This window comes from Lonchura striata, chromosome 14 (assembly GCF_050655825.1).
Source record: "Lonchura striata isolate lonStrDom1 chromosome 14, ASM5065582v1, whole genome shotgun sequence".
Classification (NCBI taxonomy): domain Eukaryota; kingdom Metazoa; phylum Chordata; class Aves; order Passeriformes; family Estrildidae; genus Lonchura; species Lonchura striata.
In genome coordinates, this window is record NC_140716.1 from 14,852,158 (window position 1) to 14,873,010 (window position 20,853).

Consider the following 20,853-nt stretch of genomic DNA (forward strand, 5'->3'; position numbering starts at 1 on the left):
AAGAAGACTTTAATGAAATCTGCCCTTAATTAAATCCACATTCATTTGCATAATTACCAGGAAATTGAAATTAGCCTGCGGACGTGGCTGGAATACATTTGGCATCAGGCAGCCCTGGCTGTTTGGAGGGGGCTGCACCGAGGGCCGCTGGGTGCCCCCCACCCAAAGGTGCCCCCCACCCAAAGGTGTCCCCCCGCCCATAGGTGCCCCACGGTGCTGCTCCCACATCCCTTCCTGGGGTGGCCGTGGTGACAGGGTGAAAGTGGAGGGACAGCCACTGCTGAGGCCGTGCCCTCCACCCCCGCACAAGCAGCATCACGTTTCCTTTAGTTAATGAAAAAAAAAGTCTTCACCGCCATTGAGAAATTTTTTGTTGCTTTTATAACTATGTATTTTTGTCATTTTTTATGGTTTCAGTTGTGGTTTTTTTTTAAATCCTTTTCAACAGTGACAAACTGAGGTAACGTCTGTGACACTACAGCCTCTCCTACGGGAAGAAGGTCTGAAACCCGACAGCTGAGGGAACTGGAAATAAAAACCTGACAACCTACGGACACAGCGACCTCGACGGGGACAGAAATCACACCGGGCACCCCCTGGGACACAGCCGGGCGGTGCCACCGAGCCCTCCCGGGGTGGCCGGGATCCCTTATCTACATTATTGCACGAAAGATCGAGGACATCGAGGGACCTAAGGCAAAGAGGAGTAAAACCGGTGCCTAGCTCTCTACGTGGGGCAATGCTACGTCTAACGCCGGGCCCGGGGGGTGCCGGGGACGGGGCACGGCGGGGGCGGGGGCGGCCCCTGCTCTGTAAACTGCTGCTGCTGCTGCTGGAAAGCGTTATAGCCCTTTGTGGGGAATTGGGGCACCGGGGCTGCCCCACGGCACCCGCCCCATGGGAGGGAAGCCCGAACCGCAGCAGGGTGCTGCTGCCTTGGGGTGCCCCCACAGCTTCCCCGCCACGGCGCTGGGGTGAGCTCCCTGCTCTGCTGGGTGCCCAAATCCAGGAGGGAAGGTGTGACCTCCACGCACACCCCGGGACTTTGTCACTAAGGGGCCACCAGTGGCTGCTGCCACCACGCCCTGCCTCGCTGCAGCCAGCCCCGGCAGGGTCTGTCCCGCTGCCGCTTCCCCGCCAGCCCCAGGGGAGGGTGACAGGTTTGGGGAAGGGGTGACAGCAAGGAGAGGTGATGGGGACAGCACAGAGAAGCAGGCGGACCCACGGAGGCCACTCGGAGCTCCCTCCCCTGCTCCCGGGCTGTGCGGGCCAGCCTGGGGTGCGCCGCTGCCACCTCCTCCAGTCCCCGGGTACAAAGAGCCAGCCCGGCCCCGAGCACCCAACCCGCTGGACGGCCGGCACCGCGCCCGGAGCGGCTGCGGCCGGAGGGAACATCCCTCCAGCAGGGCCTGAGCCGTGTGGGGCAGGGCAGGGGGACAGGGGCTGCCAGGGGCAGTGGCTGGGACACACAATGACACACAGACAGGGACACTTGCTACATCAATGGCTGCCAGCACCTCCCACGGCAGGGAGGCAGCCGGGGCTGCCGGGGGTTCGGGGTGACCCCCCGGCTCCCCGTCACCCACCTCCCCATCCCCTCCCAGACCCCAGCAGTGCGGCAGGGACCAGTGGAAGAGGACAAATCATCACCCACCCAACCCTCCCCAAAGGCCTCCTCCACGGTGCAGGGTCATCGGCCTTCCCGCTCCCTGGGCAGGGTCGGGCACGGGGTGGGGCAGAGCCGGTGGGCTGCCCACTGCCCCCGACTCTTTCTCCCCGCACCGGGACACCCCTCCCCGTGCCCCCCCGGGGGAGCCTTGGAGGGGGCAGCACAGCCGTGGCAGGGCCGCGGGTGCCCCCAGCCTCCCCGGCAGTGAGCGGTGCCCTCGGCGGGGCTCCGGCCACCGGCCTCACCCGGGCGGGTGGGGGGATCGGCATCCTCGGTGCTACAGAGCGCAACCAGTTCTGTCCTTTTCCTCTTCCATTGGGTTTCTTTTCCTTTCTTTTCTTCCTTTGGGAAACCCAGAGCCCGGTCCCGGCTCGTGCCACCACCGCCACCACAATGGACTCCCCCCATCCCCGTCCCCGGGGCGGGGGGACGGGGCGGTCGCGCGGCCGCCACGCGCCGCCGTCACACGCAGATCTCTATTGCTGTGGCCAGGACCATCTGCCCCTTGCCCTTGTCCTGCCGTCCGTCTGTCCTGCTCGCCGTGCCCGGGGCGGCTGCGCCGGGCTCGGGGCCGCGCGCTCCGCTCGCCTCCGTCAGGACGGTCCTCTTGAGCGGGGCGGGGGTGCAGGAGCCGGCGGCCTCGTGGCAGTGGGGCCCGGCCGGGAGCTTGTCCCTGGCGTGCTTGCGGGAGCGGTAGGAGGGCCGGCACCGCACCTCGGCCATGAGGTCGCACTTGATGAAGTAGAAAACCTCCTTGACGGGGCAGCGCTTCTCGGGGTCCAGGGCCAGCAGGCGCTGGAACATGCGCAGGGCGCTGTCCGTGAAACGCCGCCACTGCGAGGGCAGCCCCGCCAGCCGCCCCTTCTGCCACCGCACGAACTCCTCGAAGAAGGTGTCGGACGCCACCGCCGCCTCCCAGGGGAAGTTCCCGGTGAGCACGCAGAAGATGAGCACCCCGAAAGCCCAGACGTCGATGCTGGTGTCCACGGCGAAGCCCTCGGCCCGGCCGGCCTGGCACACCTCGGGCGCCGTGTAGGGGATGGTGCCGCTGATGCGCTTGACCCGGCAGCCCACCTTGCGCGTCATGCCGAAGTCGGCCAGCTTGACGCGGCGGCAGTCGCGGTCGAAGAGCAGCACGTTCTCGGGTTTGATGTCCCGGTGCACCAGGCTCTTGCTGTGCATGTAGTCGAGGGCCAGGCCCAGCTGCTGCACGCAGCGCTTCACCAGCTCCTCGGGGAGCCCCACCTGTGGGGGGACACGGCGTCAGCCACTCGCCACCGAGCCCTGGGGGACCCACCCAGCCCAGGCAGCCGCACCTCCACGGCCTGCTGATCATGGGTGCTTTCGTCTGGGTGCTCTGAGGCAGGGCATGGTGGTGGGGCCTGGGCCACTCAAGAGATGCGTGGTGGATCTCTGGCTCCCCATAGGATGGTTTGGGTTGGAAGGGACCTTAAGGATCGTCCAGTTCCAACCCCTGCCCTTGGCAGGGACACCTTCCGCTAGCTCAGGTTGCTCCAAGCCCCGTCCAACCCAGCCCTGCACATTTCCAGGGATGGGGCAGCCACAAGCTCCCCAGGAGAAGGGTGACGGGTCTCAGAGCATCCTAGGGACAGGTGTTGGACCTTAGGCCACCCAGAGGATGGGTGATGGGTCCCACACTTGTTTGTAGGTGCTTGAAGTCAAGCCCAGCCCAGATGTGGGTGCCCAGTCCCTGCACCTGCAGCCCCTCCCACGTGGGCACACAGCACAGGGGCAGCTTTGCCCAGCACCCCCTGAGCCCCCCCATGCCACGGGAGGTGCCGGGGGTCCCACCTGAGGCGGGATGATGTCGAAGAGGTCCCCACCGGGGGCGTACTCCTGAGCGAAGACGTAGCAGTCCTCGGTCTCGAAGACCACGTCGAAGACCTTGATGATGAAGGGGCTGGAGGAGAGCGTGTTGGTGATGCTGAATTCCCGCAGGAAGTTCTTCAGCTTCGTCTTGCTCTTGTTGACGAACTTCAGGGCCATCTTGGTGCCTGCGGAGGGCAGGGGACAGGAGTGAGCCCTCGGCTGGGACAGACCCGGCGCCCCGCTCCCGGCACATCCCCGCTCCCCTCACCTGTGCTTTTGTGGGACACCAGGTCCACCTTGCCGTAGGTGCCCTTGCCGAGCTCACGGATGAGGTCATAGTGCTTGGTGATGTCGGTGCCCGAGAGGGTGCGGATGGCCAGGGACTGCATGTCCTCGGTGATGAGGGGCACCCCGCAGCAGCCCAGCTTGCGCGACGGCTCCTGCTCAATCGAGCCCGCGCTCATGGTTGCGCTGCAAGGCAGAGTGGCGCTGCTTCCGTGGGGGCTGCAGGGCCATTGTGTCCCACCCCGTCCCACCCCACACCAGCCCAGCCCACCCCACCCCGTCCTGTCCTGTCCCTTCCCCAGGGCTCCAGCCATGCTGAAGGGGGATTGGGCTGCCAGGGTGGTGCTGAGCAGCCCCCACTGAGTGCCACCCCTCTGTCCCCAGGGGCCACCAACCCAGTGGCTCTGGAGGGATGCTCCAGCCTCCACAGGGGCTGTGGCCGGGTGGATGTTTGGGGGCAAAGGGAGGGGTCCAGACATGGCAGAGACAGGGACAAGGACACATATGGATGCAAACAGGGACACACACATGAATGCATTTTCTCAGGCCTGGTGTGCTCCCAGCCACTCTGCAGGAGAGGAGCTAAGGCCCTTTGGGGTCCCCTCTGCTGCTGTGTCCCCAGCAGGGACCCCAAGAGCCACTCCAGTACTGAGTCCCCTTCACAGCTGAGTCTCAGCCCAGCCAGGAAGCTCCAGAGCAGAGCCAGGGCCACGCCCTGGCACCAATGGGGACACTGTGGCTCTGCAGCACACCCCTCCCTCACATCTGTGACCATCCACCAGCACCAGCTCCTGGCCTTTGCCAGCCGGGGTGCCAGACTCCCTGGTGTGGAGAACCCCAGAATCCCAGACTGCTTTGGGGTTGGAAGGGACCTTAAAGCCAATCTTGTTCCATGGGCAGGGATACCTGCCCCTGTCCCAGGTTTCTCCAAACCCCATCCAGCCTGGCCTTGGGCACTGCCAGGGATCCAGGGGCAGCCACAGCTGCTCTGGGCACCGTGTGCCAGGGCCTGCCCACCCTGCCAGGGAACAATTCCTTCCCAATCTCCCATCCATCCCTGCCCTCTGGCAGTGGAAGCCATTCCCCTTGTACTCTCATTCCAGGCCCTTGTCCCAAATCCTCTGCAGCTCTTCTGAAGCCCCTTGAGGCACTGAAATGGGCTTTAAGATCTCCCCAGAGTCTTCTCTTTCGCTGGCTGAAAAATCCAAATTCTCTCAGCTTTTCCTCACAGCGGGCGTGTTCCATCCCAATAATCATCATTGTGGCCTCCTCTGGACTCACTCCAACATATCCATGGTTTTCCTGTGCTGGGGACCAACAGCGGGATGCAGCATTCCTGGTGGGATCTCACCAAAGCAGAGCAGAGGCCGGCCCAGCCAGCAGCTCATGGACAACAGCACCAACATTCCTCACTTCCAACAAACCAGGAATGGTTTTCTCCTCACTCTGACCATTCTCACAAGAAGATCCAAGCTCGGAGTCACCCACCACATCACCACAGCAGGGAAACCACCCCAGCGTCTCCTCTGATGTCTTCAGGGCACTGCCTTCCACTCCATCACTGCAGAAACCCAAACCCTGGGCAGCCAGGGATGAGGGGAGGGCATCGGGTGAGGATGGGCAGAGAGAGCCCAGGGGGTGCCCACAAGCTGAGCCCCACACAAGGGGCTGTGACATCCATCCCAAATTATGCCAAGCACCCCACAAAGCACCTGCAGCACCCCACAGTCAGGTTCACACACAAGGATCCTCCCAGCCCCTTCCCAATAAGGTTGAGTCCGATCCTTCCTTCCTTCCTTCCTTCCTTCCTTCCTTCCTTCCTTCCTTCCTTCCTTCCTTCCTTCCTTCCTTCCTTCCTTCCCCCTGTCATCCCAAACCAAAGCTCAGCTTCTTCACTTATTATAGTTATATTTTTTTTCCCTGGGAAGTTGGGGAAAAAATAGAAAAGGAACTTCAACATCATGATGTTCCAAAAATGTAACAGTTTGACTCATAAGATCTCCGAAGCAGCTCATCTCCACAGTGTTTCATTGGCCCCCTGGCAGAGGAGCACCATCTCAGCGTCTGGGTGCTGGAGGTGGAGGTGGATCAGCAGCAGCTCGCTGGAGGCAGGACTGAGAACAGCCCCCAGCATCCTGCACGAAGAATTCCGGCTACGCTTGGATTTACGGTTGCGCTCATCAATGTCCCTTAATTAACCGGCGTTGAAATGCAATTATTCAAGTGGGGAAGGTTGGGTTTGAGGAAAAACCCTGCTGGTTGGATGGGAGAGAGGAGAGGGAGGACTGGCAGCTTGTGGAAGTGCTCTCCAATTCAAGGGCTGCTCGCTTTTCTCCTTGGCTCAGCCTGTTGGGGTTTCCAGGTGTCTCCTTCCCAGCCAGAAACCGAGGAAGCTCCATGGGCAGCGGGGATCCCGCCGGGCCAGGCCCTGTGCTGCGGCGTGGCTGGCACAGCTGGCACCGGGATGTGCTGCCAGGGCCGGGACGTGCCGGGGTCCTGCCGCAGTGGCACGGCCAGCTCCGAACAACCCAACAACCCCGGGAGGAGCCGAGCGGCGGCGGTGACCAAAATACCGACGCGCCGAGGCCACGGCCAGCGTCAATGCAGGAGTTGTCATTAAAAATGGAAAGGCTTTTGAAAGCACGTTGGGTTGGATGTGAGCAGCGAAGCGGGGCAGCAGCAGGAGGCAGCGAGAGCTCGGCTCCAGCTCCGTGCGCTCCCAAGGACAGCAGGCACGCAGGAACAGCGGGACACCGAGGGATGGCAGCGCCCGTGTGGCACCGGGTGCCACCAGCTTGGCCTGGCCGGAATCGAGGTCCCGCATCCTTCTGCAGCCAGGCCAGGCTCACCAAGGAGCGCCTGTGTGGCCACAGGTCGGGTCCCTCCAGAGCCCCAACGGGGCCTTTGCCGGCACCCCAGCTCCTCTCCCGCCCCGAAAGCTGGCACAGGAGCCAGCACCGCGTCTGAAGGAGGCCGAACGCCCCTCTCCGGCTCAGCTCCAGGTGCTCCTGGAGGAGCTTTCCCGAGCAGGGAGGAAGGATACGCATCCCGGCCGAGCCCTGGCAAAGCCCCACGGCTCCGGGTCCCGGAGGGACAGGGAGGCAGCGAAGCTGCTGCCACGTGGCCCCGGGACCTGCCGCTCACCACAGGCGATTCCTGCCGTCATCTCCGCATCCTGAGCCATTTCTCCTACTATTCCGACTAAAATTGCTCTGTGTTTAAGCTTCAGAACCGTTTATCTCATTGAGTGAGGAGGATAATCCACCCACCTCTTCCTTGCTCCCTGGCAGGTATTTATAGGCAGCCACTCGTCTCCCGTCGGCAGCTGCCGCTCCTCTTCCCAAACCTCCCGGCTCCAGCCCCGGCAGCGTGGAGCAGATCCCGGAAGGACATTATCCCATAGCCACAGCCCAGCATCCTGCCAGCAGCCGAGGCTGGCACCGACAGCCCTGCCCCGGCGCTGTTCCCTGCCGGGGGATGCTCTGCCCTGCTCCGCATCCCGCTCCGCCGCACGCCCAGCCCTGGGCACATCGCTCTGCCGATAACTAATTGCAAACTCATTAGGAGCTCATTGAGAGGAGCAGAGGCCGCCCGGGAGAGCTGCCCCAGGCTCCCGCAGAGAAGGCTGCTGGAGCAGCGGCTGCTTGGAAATTAAGAGGGAAAGAGGGAAAAAAATCCCTCTGGCCACATCAGAGACTGGCAGAAAAACAACTCCGTTATTGAGGGAGGTTACAGGAAAAGGGTTTGGGCTGAGCCTGATGCACGGTTGAGCACTGAGGGCTGGGACTCGCACCGTGGGCTGTTCTGGGGCATTGGAAAATGAAGGGAAAATCTTTGCAGGGCAGGGGCTCTGCAAAACCCGCATTCCTCTTTGAAAAGGGGAGAAATGTGAGCTGCAGCAGTGGGATGGGCACAGGCCCACACTGCTCTGTCCCTGCACTTGGCAGAGATTTGATTTCACCATATTCCATCCCCAAGCCCTCACTTACGAGCAGGTAACACCAACTCCCATCCAAGCCCAACAGGCTGGAGGCCAGGGCATCCCTCAGGAGGGACCTCCCTCCCTCTGCACCCCAACCAGCTTCCAAAGCTCTGTTTCCCCATAACAATGCACTGAGCCAGCAAAGCCACGCCCTGGGCCCTGCCAGAGCCGTCCCCTGTCCCAGCTCTCCACATGCCAGCACCACCCCGGTGTCGCTGGAACGAGGGGCCAGCGGGGCTCTGGCCGTGCCCCACGCTGAGCCCCACTCCATTCCCAGCCCCTGCCACCTCCATTCCTGCCTGACCCCGTTCCAGGGACATCCTCTCCTCTCCTCCGCGCCGCTGGGACCCGCACTCCAGATTTGAGCTGTGCTACCGGGGGCTGCGGCACGCTGGAGCCCGGGGAGGGCTCGCAAAGGCACCTTGGCCTAACGGGGACAACGTGGCCGTGGGGGCAGGACAGGGATCTCACCGGGGCGCAGAGCCACCGGCACCCACCTTGGCCAGGCACCACCTCTCACCTCACCCAAAGCAGCAAAACAGGCACAGGGAAAGGGTTCCTGCATCCGTGTGCCACCCCGGGGCCATCCAAAGCCTCTCGGGACAAGCCGAGTGAGTCTGGGAGGTGGCTGGTCCCCGCAGCACGGGGACATTGGCTGCTGGCAGTGGTTTGGGGACAGCCTCTCTGCCAGCGTCCCGCAGCCCAGCAGGAGCAGAGGCCATGGGTGGGGCACGTCTCCATGTGCAGCTGGCTCCAGAGCAGCGGGACAGCGCCGGGCAAGGCTGGAGCACCAGGGACACCTCCAGAACCAGCACCAAACCTCCAGCGAAGCACCCGCAGCAACTGGGACTCCCCAGTGCCCCCAGTGCAGGGCTGAATTGGCACAGAACTCCAGGTTATCCAGCAATTCTCATACCAGCTCCTTGCCCAGACCTGGCACAGCAGATTCTCCTCTCCAAAGCCAATGAATGCCCAGCTCCCAGTGGCAGGAGCTGCTCTCCCAGTGCAGATGTTCCAGATGCAGGGCAGGGTCAGGCCCTGTCACACCCATCCATGGCTGCAGGAACCATCTCCCGTCCTGGCCAGCAGCCTGGGACGAGCTTCCTCAGCCTCTGGTCCCGGGGTTCAGGTTTCACAGACCGATTTGGGAAGAGCGAACAAAGCAGTGCCAGGACTCTGTCCTCCGCCGGCTCCCCGGGGAGCCACCGCTCCTCCTTCCTGCCACCGTCCCCTGCGCCCTCCGCGCTGCTCTTCCGGAGCTGCCAGCAGGATTTTCCCTGCCCTCATGCGCACGGGGCTGTCTCTGTCCATCGGCCCCGATGACAGGACCTTGGCTGCCTTTCAGAGCTTCTGGCCTCCCGGGGTTTTTGCTGCCGAGCAGGATGGCTTCGTTAGGACCTCAGCTCCTCCAGCCTGCAGCTCCTCCCGCCTTTGCCGCCGGCACCGGGCACTTATGATTACTTCATTGTTTGATTGGTTTCATCAGCCTGTCATCATCTCCCTCCCAAAACTCTTCCGCCAGCGCCGACAGCACCGCACGGTTGGGATCTGCAAAGACAAACGCCCCGAGCGGCACCTGCCCGACCCACGGCAGGGCCGGCCGGCCCCGGCCCCGCTCGCTCCTGGCGACAGCAGGGACACGGCCTCTGCCACACAGCCAGCCCCGACTCCGCTCCACGGCGCTCTGTGTGCCCCGGGCAGGCCGGGCATCGCCGCAGCCCGGCTGCCGCCGCCGGGGCCGCTCCGCTGGAGGAGGATGCTCCCACCCCTGCCGGGGTCCCTCCCGCAGCCCCGCGGGCAGGGCGCGGGGACACGGCGACCCCGGGCTCGGCACACGGACACCCAGCTCTGACCTCCGCCGCCCCGCGGCGCCCGGACAGAGGGGTGCCGGGCCCGGGCCGCCCTGTCCCCGCTCCCCGAGCTGGGCTGGGGCTCCCGGCTGGCGTCGCCCGCCCGCGGCCACGGCGGCAGCGAGGCCGGAGCCGGAGGAAAGTGGGTCACGCTCCCCTTCCCCGCTGCGGCCGGGGAGACGCCGGGTGGGATGGAGGCCGGCCCGCGGCCAGGGGACAGCAGGGGACAGCGGGGCAGGTGAAAGGGGAGACAGGGGAGGTGAAAGGGGACACAAGGAGACAGGAGGGGACGCGGTGAAGCGATGCGAGGGGAGACGAGGAGAGATGACGAGAGGAGATGACACGGGGAGATGATGAGGGGACACGAGAGGACACAATGAGGAGAGACAATGAGGGGAAACGAGGGGAGATGATGGACGGGGCATGAGGGGAGATGACAAGAGGACATGAGGGGACACGAGGGGAGGTAATAGGGAACACAGGAGGCTGGCGGGGGAAGACAAGGGGAGGTGAGGGAACATGAGGGGAAACAAGGGGAGATGAGATGGGGAGGTGATGAGAGGACACAAGGGGACACAATGAGGGGACAGGAGGGGACACGGCCTGAGCTGCCCCCGAGGCCGCCTCTCCCTGCTCTCCCCTTCCCCTGTTCCCAGCTGCCTTCCTTCCAGCTCAGTGCACCCTTCCAGACACCCCCAAACCCGCCGGGAGCCCCCGGGGACCAGCCCCGCGGCCCCAGCACCGCTCGGTGCCACTCACGCCCCTCCGTCCCCGTCCTTCCCCCTCGCCCCCCCGCCGTACCGGGGCCGCCCGGGGCGCAGGTGCCACCGGCCGCAGGAGGGATCCGGGGCGGGGGGAAGAACCGATCCCGGGGGCAGCGCCCGCACGGCGCGGTGCCCACCCCGCTCCATTCATCCCGGAGCGCCGGTTGTACCGGGATGGGGGTTTTGTCCCCTCCCCGCGCCGCGCGGGCAAACAAAGGGCGGCTTCGGTACCCGGCGGGCAGCGCCCCCCGCACCCCCATCCCCGCAGCCCCATCCCCGTATCCTCATCCCCGCACCCCCGTGCCCGCGCCCCATCCCCGCGCCGCCGCCTTACCGGAGGGGCGAGCCGCCGCCGCGCCCCGTCCCCGGCGGGAGAGGAGCCGCCGCCGCCGCCGCCGCCGCCGCGCTCCGCCCGCCCCGCCGGGCTCCTCATGCCGCGGCCCCGCCGCCGCCGGAGGAGCGGAGCGGAGGGAGCGGAGGGAGCGGAGGGAGCGGAGGGAGCGGAGCGCGGCGCCCCCCGCAACCCCCGGCAGCGCCCGCCCCGCGCCGCGCTCCGCCCGCACCGGCACCGGCGCCGCCCCGGGGAGGGAGCGCGGAGCGGGAGGAGCGGGAGGAGCGGGAGGAGCGGGGGGGCTCCGCCGCCGGCCCCGCGGGGATGGGGGGATGCGGAATGAGCGATGCGCGATGCGGGGCGCTGCTTGTCCCCGCCCCCCGATGTAGCCGGGGGGAATCGGTGCGGGAGCAGCCCAGGAAAGGGGGGTCGGGGCTGAGCCGCCCCCTCCCCGCCGGCTGCGGAGCTCCGGTACCGCGGGCTCGGCTCGGGGCAGAGCGCGGCGCCGGGACAATGGGGGTGGGAGCGGCGCTCCGCCCGGAGCGGCTTCACGCCCTGCCCCACCCCAGGCTGGTCGGGGGTCAGCGGCGCTGGGCAGCCGCCGTGCCCGAGCACAGCACCATGTCCTGCTGCCCGCTGCTTCCCTGGGCCCTGCTGTCCTTCAGCCCTCCAAGACTCTGTTCCCTCTCCTTTGGCACAGGCGATGCCCCCGTGGTGTGGGTGATGCCCACCGTGGGTCAGGGAATGATTTCGGTTAGAAGGGACATTCAGGATCATCTCATCCCAACCCCTGCCGTGGGACACCTTCCAGGCTGCTCCAAGCCCCATCCAACACGGCCTTGGATAGTTCCAGGGATGGGGTGGCCATAGCTTCTCTGGGCAGCCTGAGGTACCATGGCACAGGTGATGCCCACCATGGCACAGGTGATGCCCACCATGGCACAGGCAGCCCCCCAGAATGCTGCTCCTCAATGTGTGCAGGACATGTGGCTTTCCCTGTGGCTCATGAATGGTGGGAACGTTCAGGCCAAGCCAGGGTGAGGAAAAGATATCATGGGGGTTTCCCTTCAGGTGCCTTAAATTTGGCGACACTTTCAGCAAGTGATGCCAGAGGTGGGCACCAGGAGCTCCCAGGCACCTCCAGCCTGGGGGACAGTGACAGCTCTGCCGGAGGAAGGCGAGGGGTTGTCACTGTGCTCCCTCTTGGAGCATCCCTGAACACACCTCTTCTCGGATTTCCTTCTGGCCACGATTTGCTTTGGGATTTTCTTCTCTCTCTCTCTCTCTCAGCTGGGTGCCAGGTCCCTTCGCTCCAGCGATGTCACTTTAAAGGGACCCACAGTGGTGGGGCTGCCCCAGCCTCCCAGGGGGACAACGGACTGTTCCCACACATCCGCTGGGACCGGGGCCGTGCCACTGCCCCCTGAGCCCCCACAAAGCGGGGAAGGCCGGGGAGCCATGGGCACTGACTCACCGATGGCTCCGCTCCGCTCGAGCCGAGGATGCAGAGCAATTAAGGCTTTTCATGAATGACTTTAAGGCAAGAGGCTGAATCACACTCCGACGCTCCGCTTTAATTTGTGCCAGCATCGGCTGTGCCACTGTCACCCTCTTCCCGCCCGGTAGCTGCGCACCGGCCCCGCCAGCCCCGGCAGGGCCGCGGGGGCAGCGGCGGCGGCTCCCGGGGCCGGTCCCCGCCATCCCCCTCCGCTCGGGTCCTGCCACAGCCCCCGGCTCCTGTGGCGGGGACGCTCCACGGGTGGGTGATTCCCAGCGGGGTGGAGGCATCGGAATGGCGCAGCGAGGAGAAATGCTGGAGGCAATGCCCCGGCCAGCCGGGCTGGGCTGGGTAGGAGCTGGCGCTGCTCGGAGCGGCCGCTGCGGGGCTGGCACGGGGCTGGCACGGGGCTGGCACGGGGCTGGCACGGGGCTGGCACGGGGCTGGCACGGGGCAGGTGAGCCTCTGAGCAGTGGAGGTGAGCGAAAGAGGAAAACGGGGGAGATGGGCAGAGCTGGGCTGCGCTCGGTGTCCCCGCAGCTCCGTGGGCCGCCAGGGATGGGGCGGCCCCAGGCTCGCCCCCTCCCGAGGCCCCTCTCCCCCCGTGTCCCCTGCCTGTCCTTGCGGTGCCGTCCTGGCTCCCGCAGCCTCCCGCCCGCGGCTCCTCCGAGCTCTCTGTCAGCTCTCTCCCTATTTATAGCTCCGGGCTGTTTCTAGGTCAGGCGGGAGGTGCCGGTGCCCGGGGAGCCAGCCCGGGGACCACGAAGGGGCTGCAGGGACAGTGTCACACACCCCACGCGTGGGTCAGCTCCCAATGTCACCATCCCGGTGCTGTGTCCTGGGAACACAGGGGCCGAGCTGGCACTGGGACCAGCTGGGCCTGGCAGGGCTTCTTGGCATTCCGTGGGGCTACGTGGGGCTTGGCAGCGCTTTGTGGGACTCTGTGGGACCCCGTGGGGCTCTGTGGGGTTCTGTGCGGTCCCATGGGACTCATCGGGGCTCCATGGGGCTTAGTACGTCTTCATGGGACTTTGTAGGGCTCAGCAGGGCTCTTTGGGACTCCGTGGGCTCTGTGAGGCTCTGTGGGCTCCATGTGACTCCGGGGGGTTCCACGGGGCTCCGTGGGGGCCGTCAGGTCCCTCTGGGGTGTCCCTGCCCCGCGGTGGCACGTGGGTGGCACGCACACTGAGCCATAGTAACACCAGTTGTACCAGGGAGCGCCCGCACGGAGCTCCTGGTCTTCAAAGCACTCCCGGAATATTAATAACTAATTAAGATTAACGAGATGAAAGGAGCCAGATCAAACATGCTTATCACCTCGTGCAATCCCAAACCGTGCAAAGAGCCCCCGCCTCCCCGAGGGACCACGAGTACCCCTGGGATTTGTGCTCGGAAAAGGAATATCCGGCTCGTGCCGTGGGATGTGCTTGGACAGGGTGGGCAGCGGGAAATGACCTGGAAAGCCCAAAATATTCCCAGCGTGCCAAATCCCCTCGGAATTCAGCGAGAAGGTCACTTGTCCCTTCGCAATGGCTTGGCCAGAGCGGGAACCAAGGGGCTGAGCCCCCCACGGCCGCGGGCCGGGGTCCCACGGCCACCCGCGCCCGTCGCGCTCCGGTGACAGGAGCCAAACCTGCCGGGGATGCTGCGGGGATGCTGGGAAGGAGCAGCGGAGGGAAGGAGGGAGGGAAGGAGGGAAGGAAGGAGGGAGGGAAGGAGGGAGGGAAGGCGGGAGCGGAGCACGCCGGGAGCCGCAGCCCGGGCCGAGGGGACCCGCTCACCCCGCGGGGCTCCGGCACCCCCGGCCCAGCCCGAGGGCATCACCCGTGTCGGGGCGCCGGGTGTCCCCTCGGTCCCTGGGGACAGAGCCCACCCACGGGGATCCCGGGGAAAAGGGGCGGCGGAGCCGGTTCCCGCAGCGCCCCGCTCGCTGTCCCGCTCGCTGCCACCCCGGGCGGTGACAGCCCGGAGGGGACTCCCGGGGGCTGCTCCCACGGTCAGGGAGGAGCCGCGGCCCCGGAGCCGTGGGACGGCCCCGCCGGTGATGGGCACACGCCGAGCCCCTGCCAGGGATCCATCCCCCGGGTGCTGCCCCGGCCCGGAGCCCGTCCCGTGCTGGCGGCGCTGCGAGGGACCGGGCAGGGCGGGACGGAGCCCCCGGGCCGGGCCGGGCCGGCACCGGCCGCACCGGGACCTTGGGAACGGCGCTGACCCTGGAGCACAGTGACGGCTGTTCAGCCGCCGGGACGGAACGGGACCGGAGGGGCTCTTTGGGATGGGCTGCTTGGGAAAAGAAGCACAACGGGCTTCTTGGAGGGGAAGGAGGGGCTGAGCTGGGGGCACGGGGAGAGCCACGGGGCCCGCCCTGGCACCCCGGTGGTACCCCGGTGGTACCCCGGTACCCCAACAGCAGCCGGCAAGGGTGCCGCCCGCCGCCTCCGCTCGCTGCCCGTTCTCCTGGCACCATCTAGAGGCTGCGGGAACGGGCACGGGGGCCGGACACACCGGGGGAGAGACGCCGGGCTACGGGGACAGGGAACAGACACGGGCGGACTGACACAGGGGAAAAGACAGAAGGACAGACACGAGGGGACAGACACGGCGGGACAAACATGACGTGGCAAACCCGTGGGGACAGACATAGGGGACAGACACACTGCCACAGCACCCACGCCTGGGGCCCACGCACCGCTCCTGGCGCCGGGGGCAGGACCAGGGCCGGGGCGGTGACAGGGCAGGCAGCACCTCCTGTCACCCCGGGGAGCCTCCCCCGGTGGGGCTGTGCTGGAGGTGACAGGGAGCTGTGTCCCCATGGGATGGAGACAGACCCAGGGACAAGCTGGTGACAACCAGCGGGGTGTTCAGGGACCGGACACACCCCCACAGCCCGGTGCAGCCACCTTGAAGCAGGGCAGGACAGGGAGAAGCCTTTGGGCGCAAGCCGTGGGTGTCCATCCCTCACCGTGCCCCGAGCAGGGAGGGGTGGTCCCTGCAGCCACCACGCGGGACCCTGGGCCACCACAGTGCCACCCCGGGTGCTCCCTCCCTGGCTGAGGATGCCAGGCTCATGCCACCTGTGGCCTGACACAGGCTGGGTGCCACTGGTCAGCTCCGAGCCCGGCTGGGCTGTGGCACAGGAGCCCTGGCAATTCTGTGCACGCCCCCGGCCAGCAGCACCCACACCCAGGCCCTCCCGATCCCTGGCACCCCTGTTTCCCCACCTGGGCACTGACTCACGGCAACTGGCGCTCCAAAAATTAATGCTTTACACCAAAACAAACCCTACAGCTTCCTGCAACCCGTGAGGAAGACAGACTGCCTGGGTTGAGATCCAGCTGATGGCCCTGAGGCCCCCCCAGACCTCGCTGGGGACACTGAGTGCCTGGAGGGCTCCTGGCTGGAGCAGACGGGGCTCTGCTCGGGGCTGGCAGCGTGGGACAGGAGCCGGCAGTGGCTCCGTGCCACGGAGGAGCAGTTGGGCACAGCATGTGCCAGCGCTCGCACCTCGCATCCTGCCGGCTGCCCGCCTCGCTCCGGCACCGCACATTCTCCTTGGCTGCGGCTCAGCAGCGCCGAGGCGAGAGGAGATTTCGGGAACGGGGGAGGCGAGCGCCGGTGCCGCTGCCCAGAGGGACGGGCCTCGGGGAGCCTGCGGCTGTCCCGGTGGAAGCCCCGAGCGCCGCGGCCGCAGGCAGGCAGGGAGGAGCAGGGACGGCCCGGGACCCCGCTCGGGTGAGCGGGGATGGCTGGGACGGCTCCAGGAGGGATCGGGGGCGGTGCTGGGACGGCTCCGGGAGGCCCTGGGTGTACACGCTGCTGCCCACAGCCCCACTGCTCCCAGGGGCACTGCAGCACCGCTGAGCTGGCACGGCACGGCACGGCACGGCACGGGATGCCCACCGGGCTCCCTGCTGCCAGGGAAGCGCATCCCGGGAGAACACACGTGCTCTCTCTTTCGGGAGAGGATGCGCCTGCTCCCGAGGAAACTTTGGCACGGCCCGGGACGGGCACTGCCGCCCAGCCCGGCCCGGTGCCCGCTCCGTGCCGTGCAGCGCCGTGTCCCCGGCGGGGCTGTCCCGGGCTGGCGGCACTCACCTGTGCAGGTGCAGGGGCTGCAGCTCCTCTTTCTGGAAGCAGACGAAGCAGAAGGAATCCATGGCTCAGGGCCGGTGGCCACCGCGCCCGGGCGAGCGCGACCGCAGGGCAGTGCCGGAGGGCTGTTGGCATCTTCCTCGCCGGAGCGGGCGGTGGCCGGAGGCTCACGCTGGCCCTCCCGGGGCCATGGTGTCACACGGCCGGGCCGAGCGCCGGGACCGGCCGCTCCCCGGGCACGGAGGCGGCTCCGGGCTGTGCCGCGTCCCGCGTCGCCCTCTCGCCGGGGCCAGCGATGCCCGGGGCCACCCCGGCACCCATGGCGCTGCCCGGCCCTCAGGGGGTGCCAGCAGGGACCCGGGGTGGCATCACCGGCACCGGGGGTCCGGCAGGGTGGGCCGAGGCACCGGCCGAGCCCTGCGGGGCTCGGAGGCCGCGGGAAGCGGCTGCCCCGAGGCACCGGCCGGTGCCCGTGCCGCGGGCAGGGGAAGCGTCCCCTGCGGCAGGTGGGGTCCGGCGGGCTCTGGCAGGATGGGGAAGGGTCTGGAAGGGTCCGCAGGGCCCGGCAGCCCACACACGGACGGAGGGGGAAAGTTGTGCCGTCGTGGAGCGGCGGCTCCGCGGGGCTCGTCTCACCGGCAGAGCCGCCGCTCGCTCTGACAGCTAAAGCAGCGTGCGAGTATTAATAGCTCCCGACTCCCGCGGCGAGGCTGGGAATTAACTCCTCCAGTGCCGCCTGCCCGGCCTGCAGCCGCCCCCTCCCGGTGCCCGCTCTGCCTCCGGGCCCGGGAGAGACCGGGCAAGCCCAGCCCGCCCGCCCGGGCACCGCGAGCCACCGAGGGGCCCGTGCTGTGTCCCCGGGGCTCTGCCCGACACCCCCCGGCTCTGGCCGGCCTTGGCACAGGGGACGTGGCACAATCAGGGGGAAATCTCCTAGCCCGGGTGCTCGTGGGTGGCAGAGGTGCCGTGGGAGCCACCCCTGGATGTGCCCCCTGCACGGGCACGGTGGGACAGGGCACAGCACAGGAGCGCCAGGGTGCCTGTGAGGGGTGGCCCTGCCCACAGCAGTGCCCCTGTGCCCCTTGATCAGTGTCCCTGTGCCCCTTGATGTCTGTCCCTGTCCCACAGCAGTGTCCCTGTGCCCCTTGATGAATGTCCCTGTGCCCCTTGATGTGCGTCCCTGTGCCCCTTGATGTGTCCCTGTCCCACAGCAGTGTCCCTGTGCCCCTTGATGAGTGTCCCTGTGCCCCTTGATGTGTGTCCCTGTGCCACTTGATGTGTGTCCCTGCTCCACAGCAGTGTCCCTGTGCCCCTTGATGAATGTCCCTGTGCCCCTTGATGTGCGTCCCTGTGCCCCTTGATGTGTCCCTGTCCCACAGCAGTGTCCCTGTGCCCCTTGATGTGTGTCCCTGTGCCCTTTGATGAGTGTCCCTGCCCCACAGCAGTGTCCCTGTGCCCCTTGATGAGTGTCCCTGCCCCACAGCAGTGTCCCTGTGCCCTTTGATGAATGTCCCTGTGCCCCTTGATGTGCGTCCCTGTGCCCCTTGATGTGTCCCTGTCCCACAGCAGTGTCCCTGTGCCCCTTGATGAGTGTCCCTGTCCCACAGCAGTGTCCCTGTGCCCCTTGATGAGTGTCCCTGTGCCCCTTGATGTGTGTCCCTGTGCCACTTGATGTGTGTCCCTGCCCCACAGCAGTGTCCCTGTGCCCCTTGATGAATGTCCCTGTGCCCCTTGATGTGTGTACCTGTCCCACAGCAGTGTCCCTGTGCCCCTTGATGAATGTCCCTGTGCCCCTTGATGTGTGTCCCTGTCCCACAGCAGTGTCCCTCTGCCCCTTGATGTGCGTCCCTGTGCCCCTTGATGTCTGTCCCTGTCCCACAGCAGTGTCCCTGTGTCCCTTGATGTGTGTCCCTGTGTCCCTAGATGAGTGTCCCTGCCCCAAAATGGAGCCTTGCTGCAGGCAGTGTCCAGCTGCTCCACGGGGATACACCAGGCCCCGCTGGGCCGGGAGCCCCCAGAGTCACAGGGCCCTGACGTGTCACTGTTCCCCAACCTTTGGGACTGGCTCAGGGACCAACATTCATCCCCAGGTCTTTGGGAGCGAATTCTGGTCCCTGGCCCCAGGCTCCTGGGCCACGTCCTTGGGAAGGTGAGCAGGAGAACAAGGAGAGGCTTCCCCAGCCTGGCCTTGGGCTTCGTCATCTCTCGCCTGAATTATTCAGTGAGTGGCTGTGCCTGTGGCGTCTGCTCCCGCCACACCCCCACTAATGGCAGAAATCGATGGCTTTTTCATTCCTCGTGGCCAGAAAGCTCCTGGCTGTGCTGCTCGGGGTCCTGTCCCCCCAGGAGACTCTGATGATCCCAATTTCGTCTCGCAGAATCTTGGAATCCCAGAATGGTTTGGGTTGGAAAAAACCTTAAAGCTCATCCCACCACACCCCCTGCCATGGCAGGGACACCTTCCACTGTCCCAGCTGCTCCAAGCCCTGTCCAGCCTGGCCTTGGGCACTGCCAGGGATCCAGGGACAGCCACAGCTGCTCTGGGCACCCTGTGCCAGGGCTGCCCACCCTCCCAGGGAACAATTCCTAATTCCCAATATCCCATCCATCCCTGCCCTCTGGCAGTGGGAGCCATTCCCTGTGTCCTGTCCCTCCATGCCTTGTTCCCAGTCCCTCTCCAGCTCTCCTGGAGCCCCTTCAGGCCCTGGCAGGGCTCTGAGATGTCCCTGGAGTTTCTCCTCTCCCAGCTCTCCCAGCCGGGCTGCACTGGGGCTGTGCAGGGTGTTTGCAATGATCCTCTCTCCATGCTGGTCCCTGGGAGCTGGGAGAAGCAGCACCAGCATCCCCCAGGATTGCACTGGGGGAGTCCATGGGATCAGATCCCCCAGGCCCCTCAGTCCCTGGTGCCAGGGTCTGGCATCCACTCAGGCACCCACTCACTGGGAACAGGCTGCAGGAGCAACAAAAATGTTAAAATTTAATGCCTTGACTAATGGGCTGAGCAGAGTGGAGCAGAAACCTGGAGAAAAAGGGAAGAGGATGAGACTGCCCAGGGCCTGGGGAGCCTCTCATGGCTTCTCCATGCACCCTCTGCTTCCTGGAAAAAGAGAGCAGCTTGAGTGGCTCAAGGGACCCTCCTGCCTCACTAAATAAAATCCCATCACAATGCTGGACCAAGGGACCAGTCACAAATCCATGGTGGAGCCCCACAGGAGCACCTGGTGAGGGACAGACCCCTCAGGATGAGACCTTGCCCATGGGAACCCAGGTTCCATCATCCCCCTCCACCACCTCCTGCACCTCTGCTGGTGTGTCCTGAGTTGGAAGATGTGGTTTGGGGGTGCTCATTCTGTCTCCCACCTGTCAGAGCTGGGGCAGTTCTGTTCATTGGACAGTTTTTCTTTATCTCTTCCACAACCCATCCTCCCTGCAGGAGATCTCTGCTGTCCATGGCCAGTGAGTGTCCCTGCATGGCTGAGAAAATTCCATCATCCATGGGGAGATGCTCTGCCCAGGAGCCAAGCATTCCTACCTGGATCCAATCTGAGATTTTGGGACACCACAGCAGCCTTTGCCCACTGCATTCCCAGAGGAGCAGCTTTCTTCCCACTGCATTCCCAGAGGAGCCCAGGCCCATCTCCCCCAGCCCTGGAGCTCCAGAGGAAAACTCCCCCCTTGTGCAGGATCCTGCTCCAGCAGAAGCACAGCTGGCACTGCAGGAGGACTGAGCCACCCTGGGATGGGACTGCTGCCACCTCCCTGACCCACAGGGGGACAGGGCATGTTCTGACTCTGGCAGGGTTGGTTTGTATTACTGCATTTTTTGTATTTTATTTTTATTTTCTTCCCTAATAAAGAGCTGTTATTCCTGCTCCCACATCTTTGCCTGAAAACCCATTAATTTCAAATCTACAGCAATTCAGAGGGTTTAAATTTTCCACTTCAAGGGAGGCTCCTGCCTTCCTCAGCAGACACCTGTCTGTTCAAACCATGGTGTCCCACAGAACCGTGGGATGTGGAGAGCAGGGAGAGGTGCAGAAGGGCAGCTCAGGACATCCTGCTGGGCTCTCTGGGTGGATTTGAGGTCTGGGAAGGAGGCTGGGACAGGCTGAACTTGGTGCAGGTTCATAAGAAGCCACAGCCTAAACGAGTCTTTTCTCCTGGCTTGCAGAGGGAGAGAAGTGCCCTGGCTTCCAGCTGCTGCTCTGGCTCTGGAGCCTCTGGAAAGGGTGGCTGGGACACTGGTGTGAGTTTCCAGGGCTCCATTTCAAATCATCTCCAGCCATCAGGCCCACAAACCTGGCTGGAGCTTGCTTTGCTGCCTCCCCTCCATGTGGCCTTTGGGGACCTGCTCCCAGCCACCCCTCAGAGGGAATTGGGAACCATTCCCGGGGTGTAACCAGTGCCAGAACCCCAGCGTCGTCCCACAAAATCCCAAAAAGTGGGGTGTGGAGCAGAGCAGGAGGCTTGGAAGACCTGGCCAGGACCCGTGGTGGCCACAAAGCCACAAATGTCCCTCGCCCACCGTGGCCACCCCGACCGGTGTGCCCAG

General features: G+C 65.4%; 1 protein-coding gene and 1 long non-coding RNA gene across 7 annotated transcripts; one reads left to right on the forward strand and one right to left on the reverse strand.

The window, feature by feature from the left end:
- Positions 1-358: 358 nt before the first annotated feature.
- Positions 359-16,957, reverse strand: SBK1 (SH3 domain binding kinase 1). 6 transcript variants are annotated; one of them, XM_021540782.3, is made up of 4 exons: positions 16,305-16,957; positions 3,768-3,991; positions 3,482-3,684; positions 359-2,914 (listed from the first exon to the last, which is right to left on the reverse strand). In XM_021540782.3, the coding sequence occupies exons 1-4, from the start codon at positions 16,364-16,366 to the stop codon at positions 2,132-2,134; spliced, it is 1,272 nt and encodes a 423-aa protein (XP_021396457.3). In that variant the 5' UTR covers positions 16,367-16,957; the 3' UTR covers positions 359-2,131. The 6 variants fall into 6 exon arrangements, with proteins under 6 accessions (XP_021396457.3, XP_021396458.3, XP_021396459.3 ...); XM_021540783.3 differs by having other exon boundaries at positions 3,768-3,970; positions 16,305-16,956; XM_021540784.3 differs by lacking the exon at positions 16,305-16,957 and adding an exon at positions 10,715-10,899 and having other exon boundaries at positions 3,768-3,970.
- LOC144247153 (uncharacterized) lies at positions 14,668-20,178 on the forward strand. Its single transcript, XR_013340849.2, has 2 exons — positions 14,668-15,941; positions 19,735-20,178. It is a non-coding gene; the product is annotated as an uncharacterized LOC144247153 (long non-coding RNA).
- Positions 20,179-20,853: the final 675 nt, after the last annotated feature.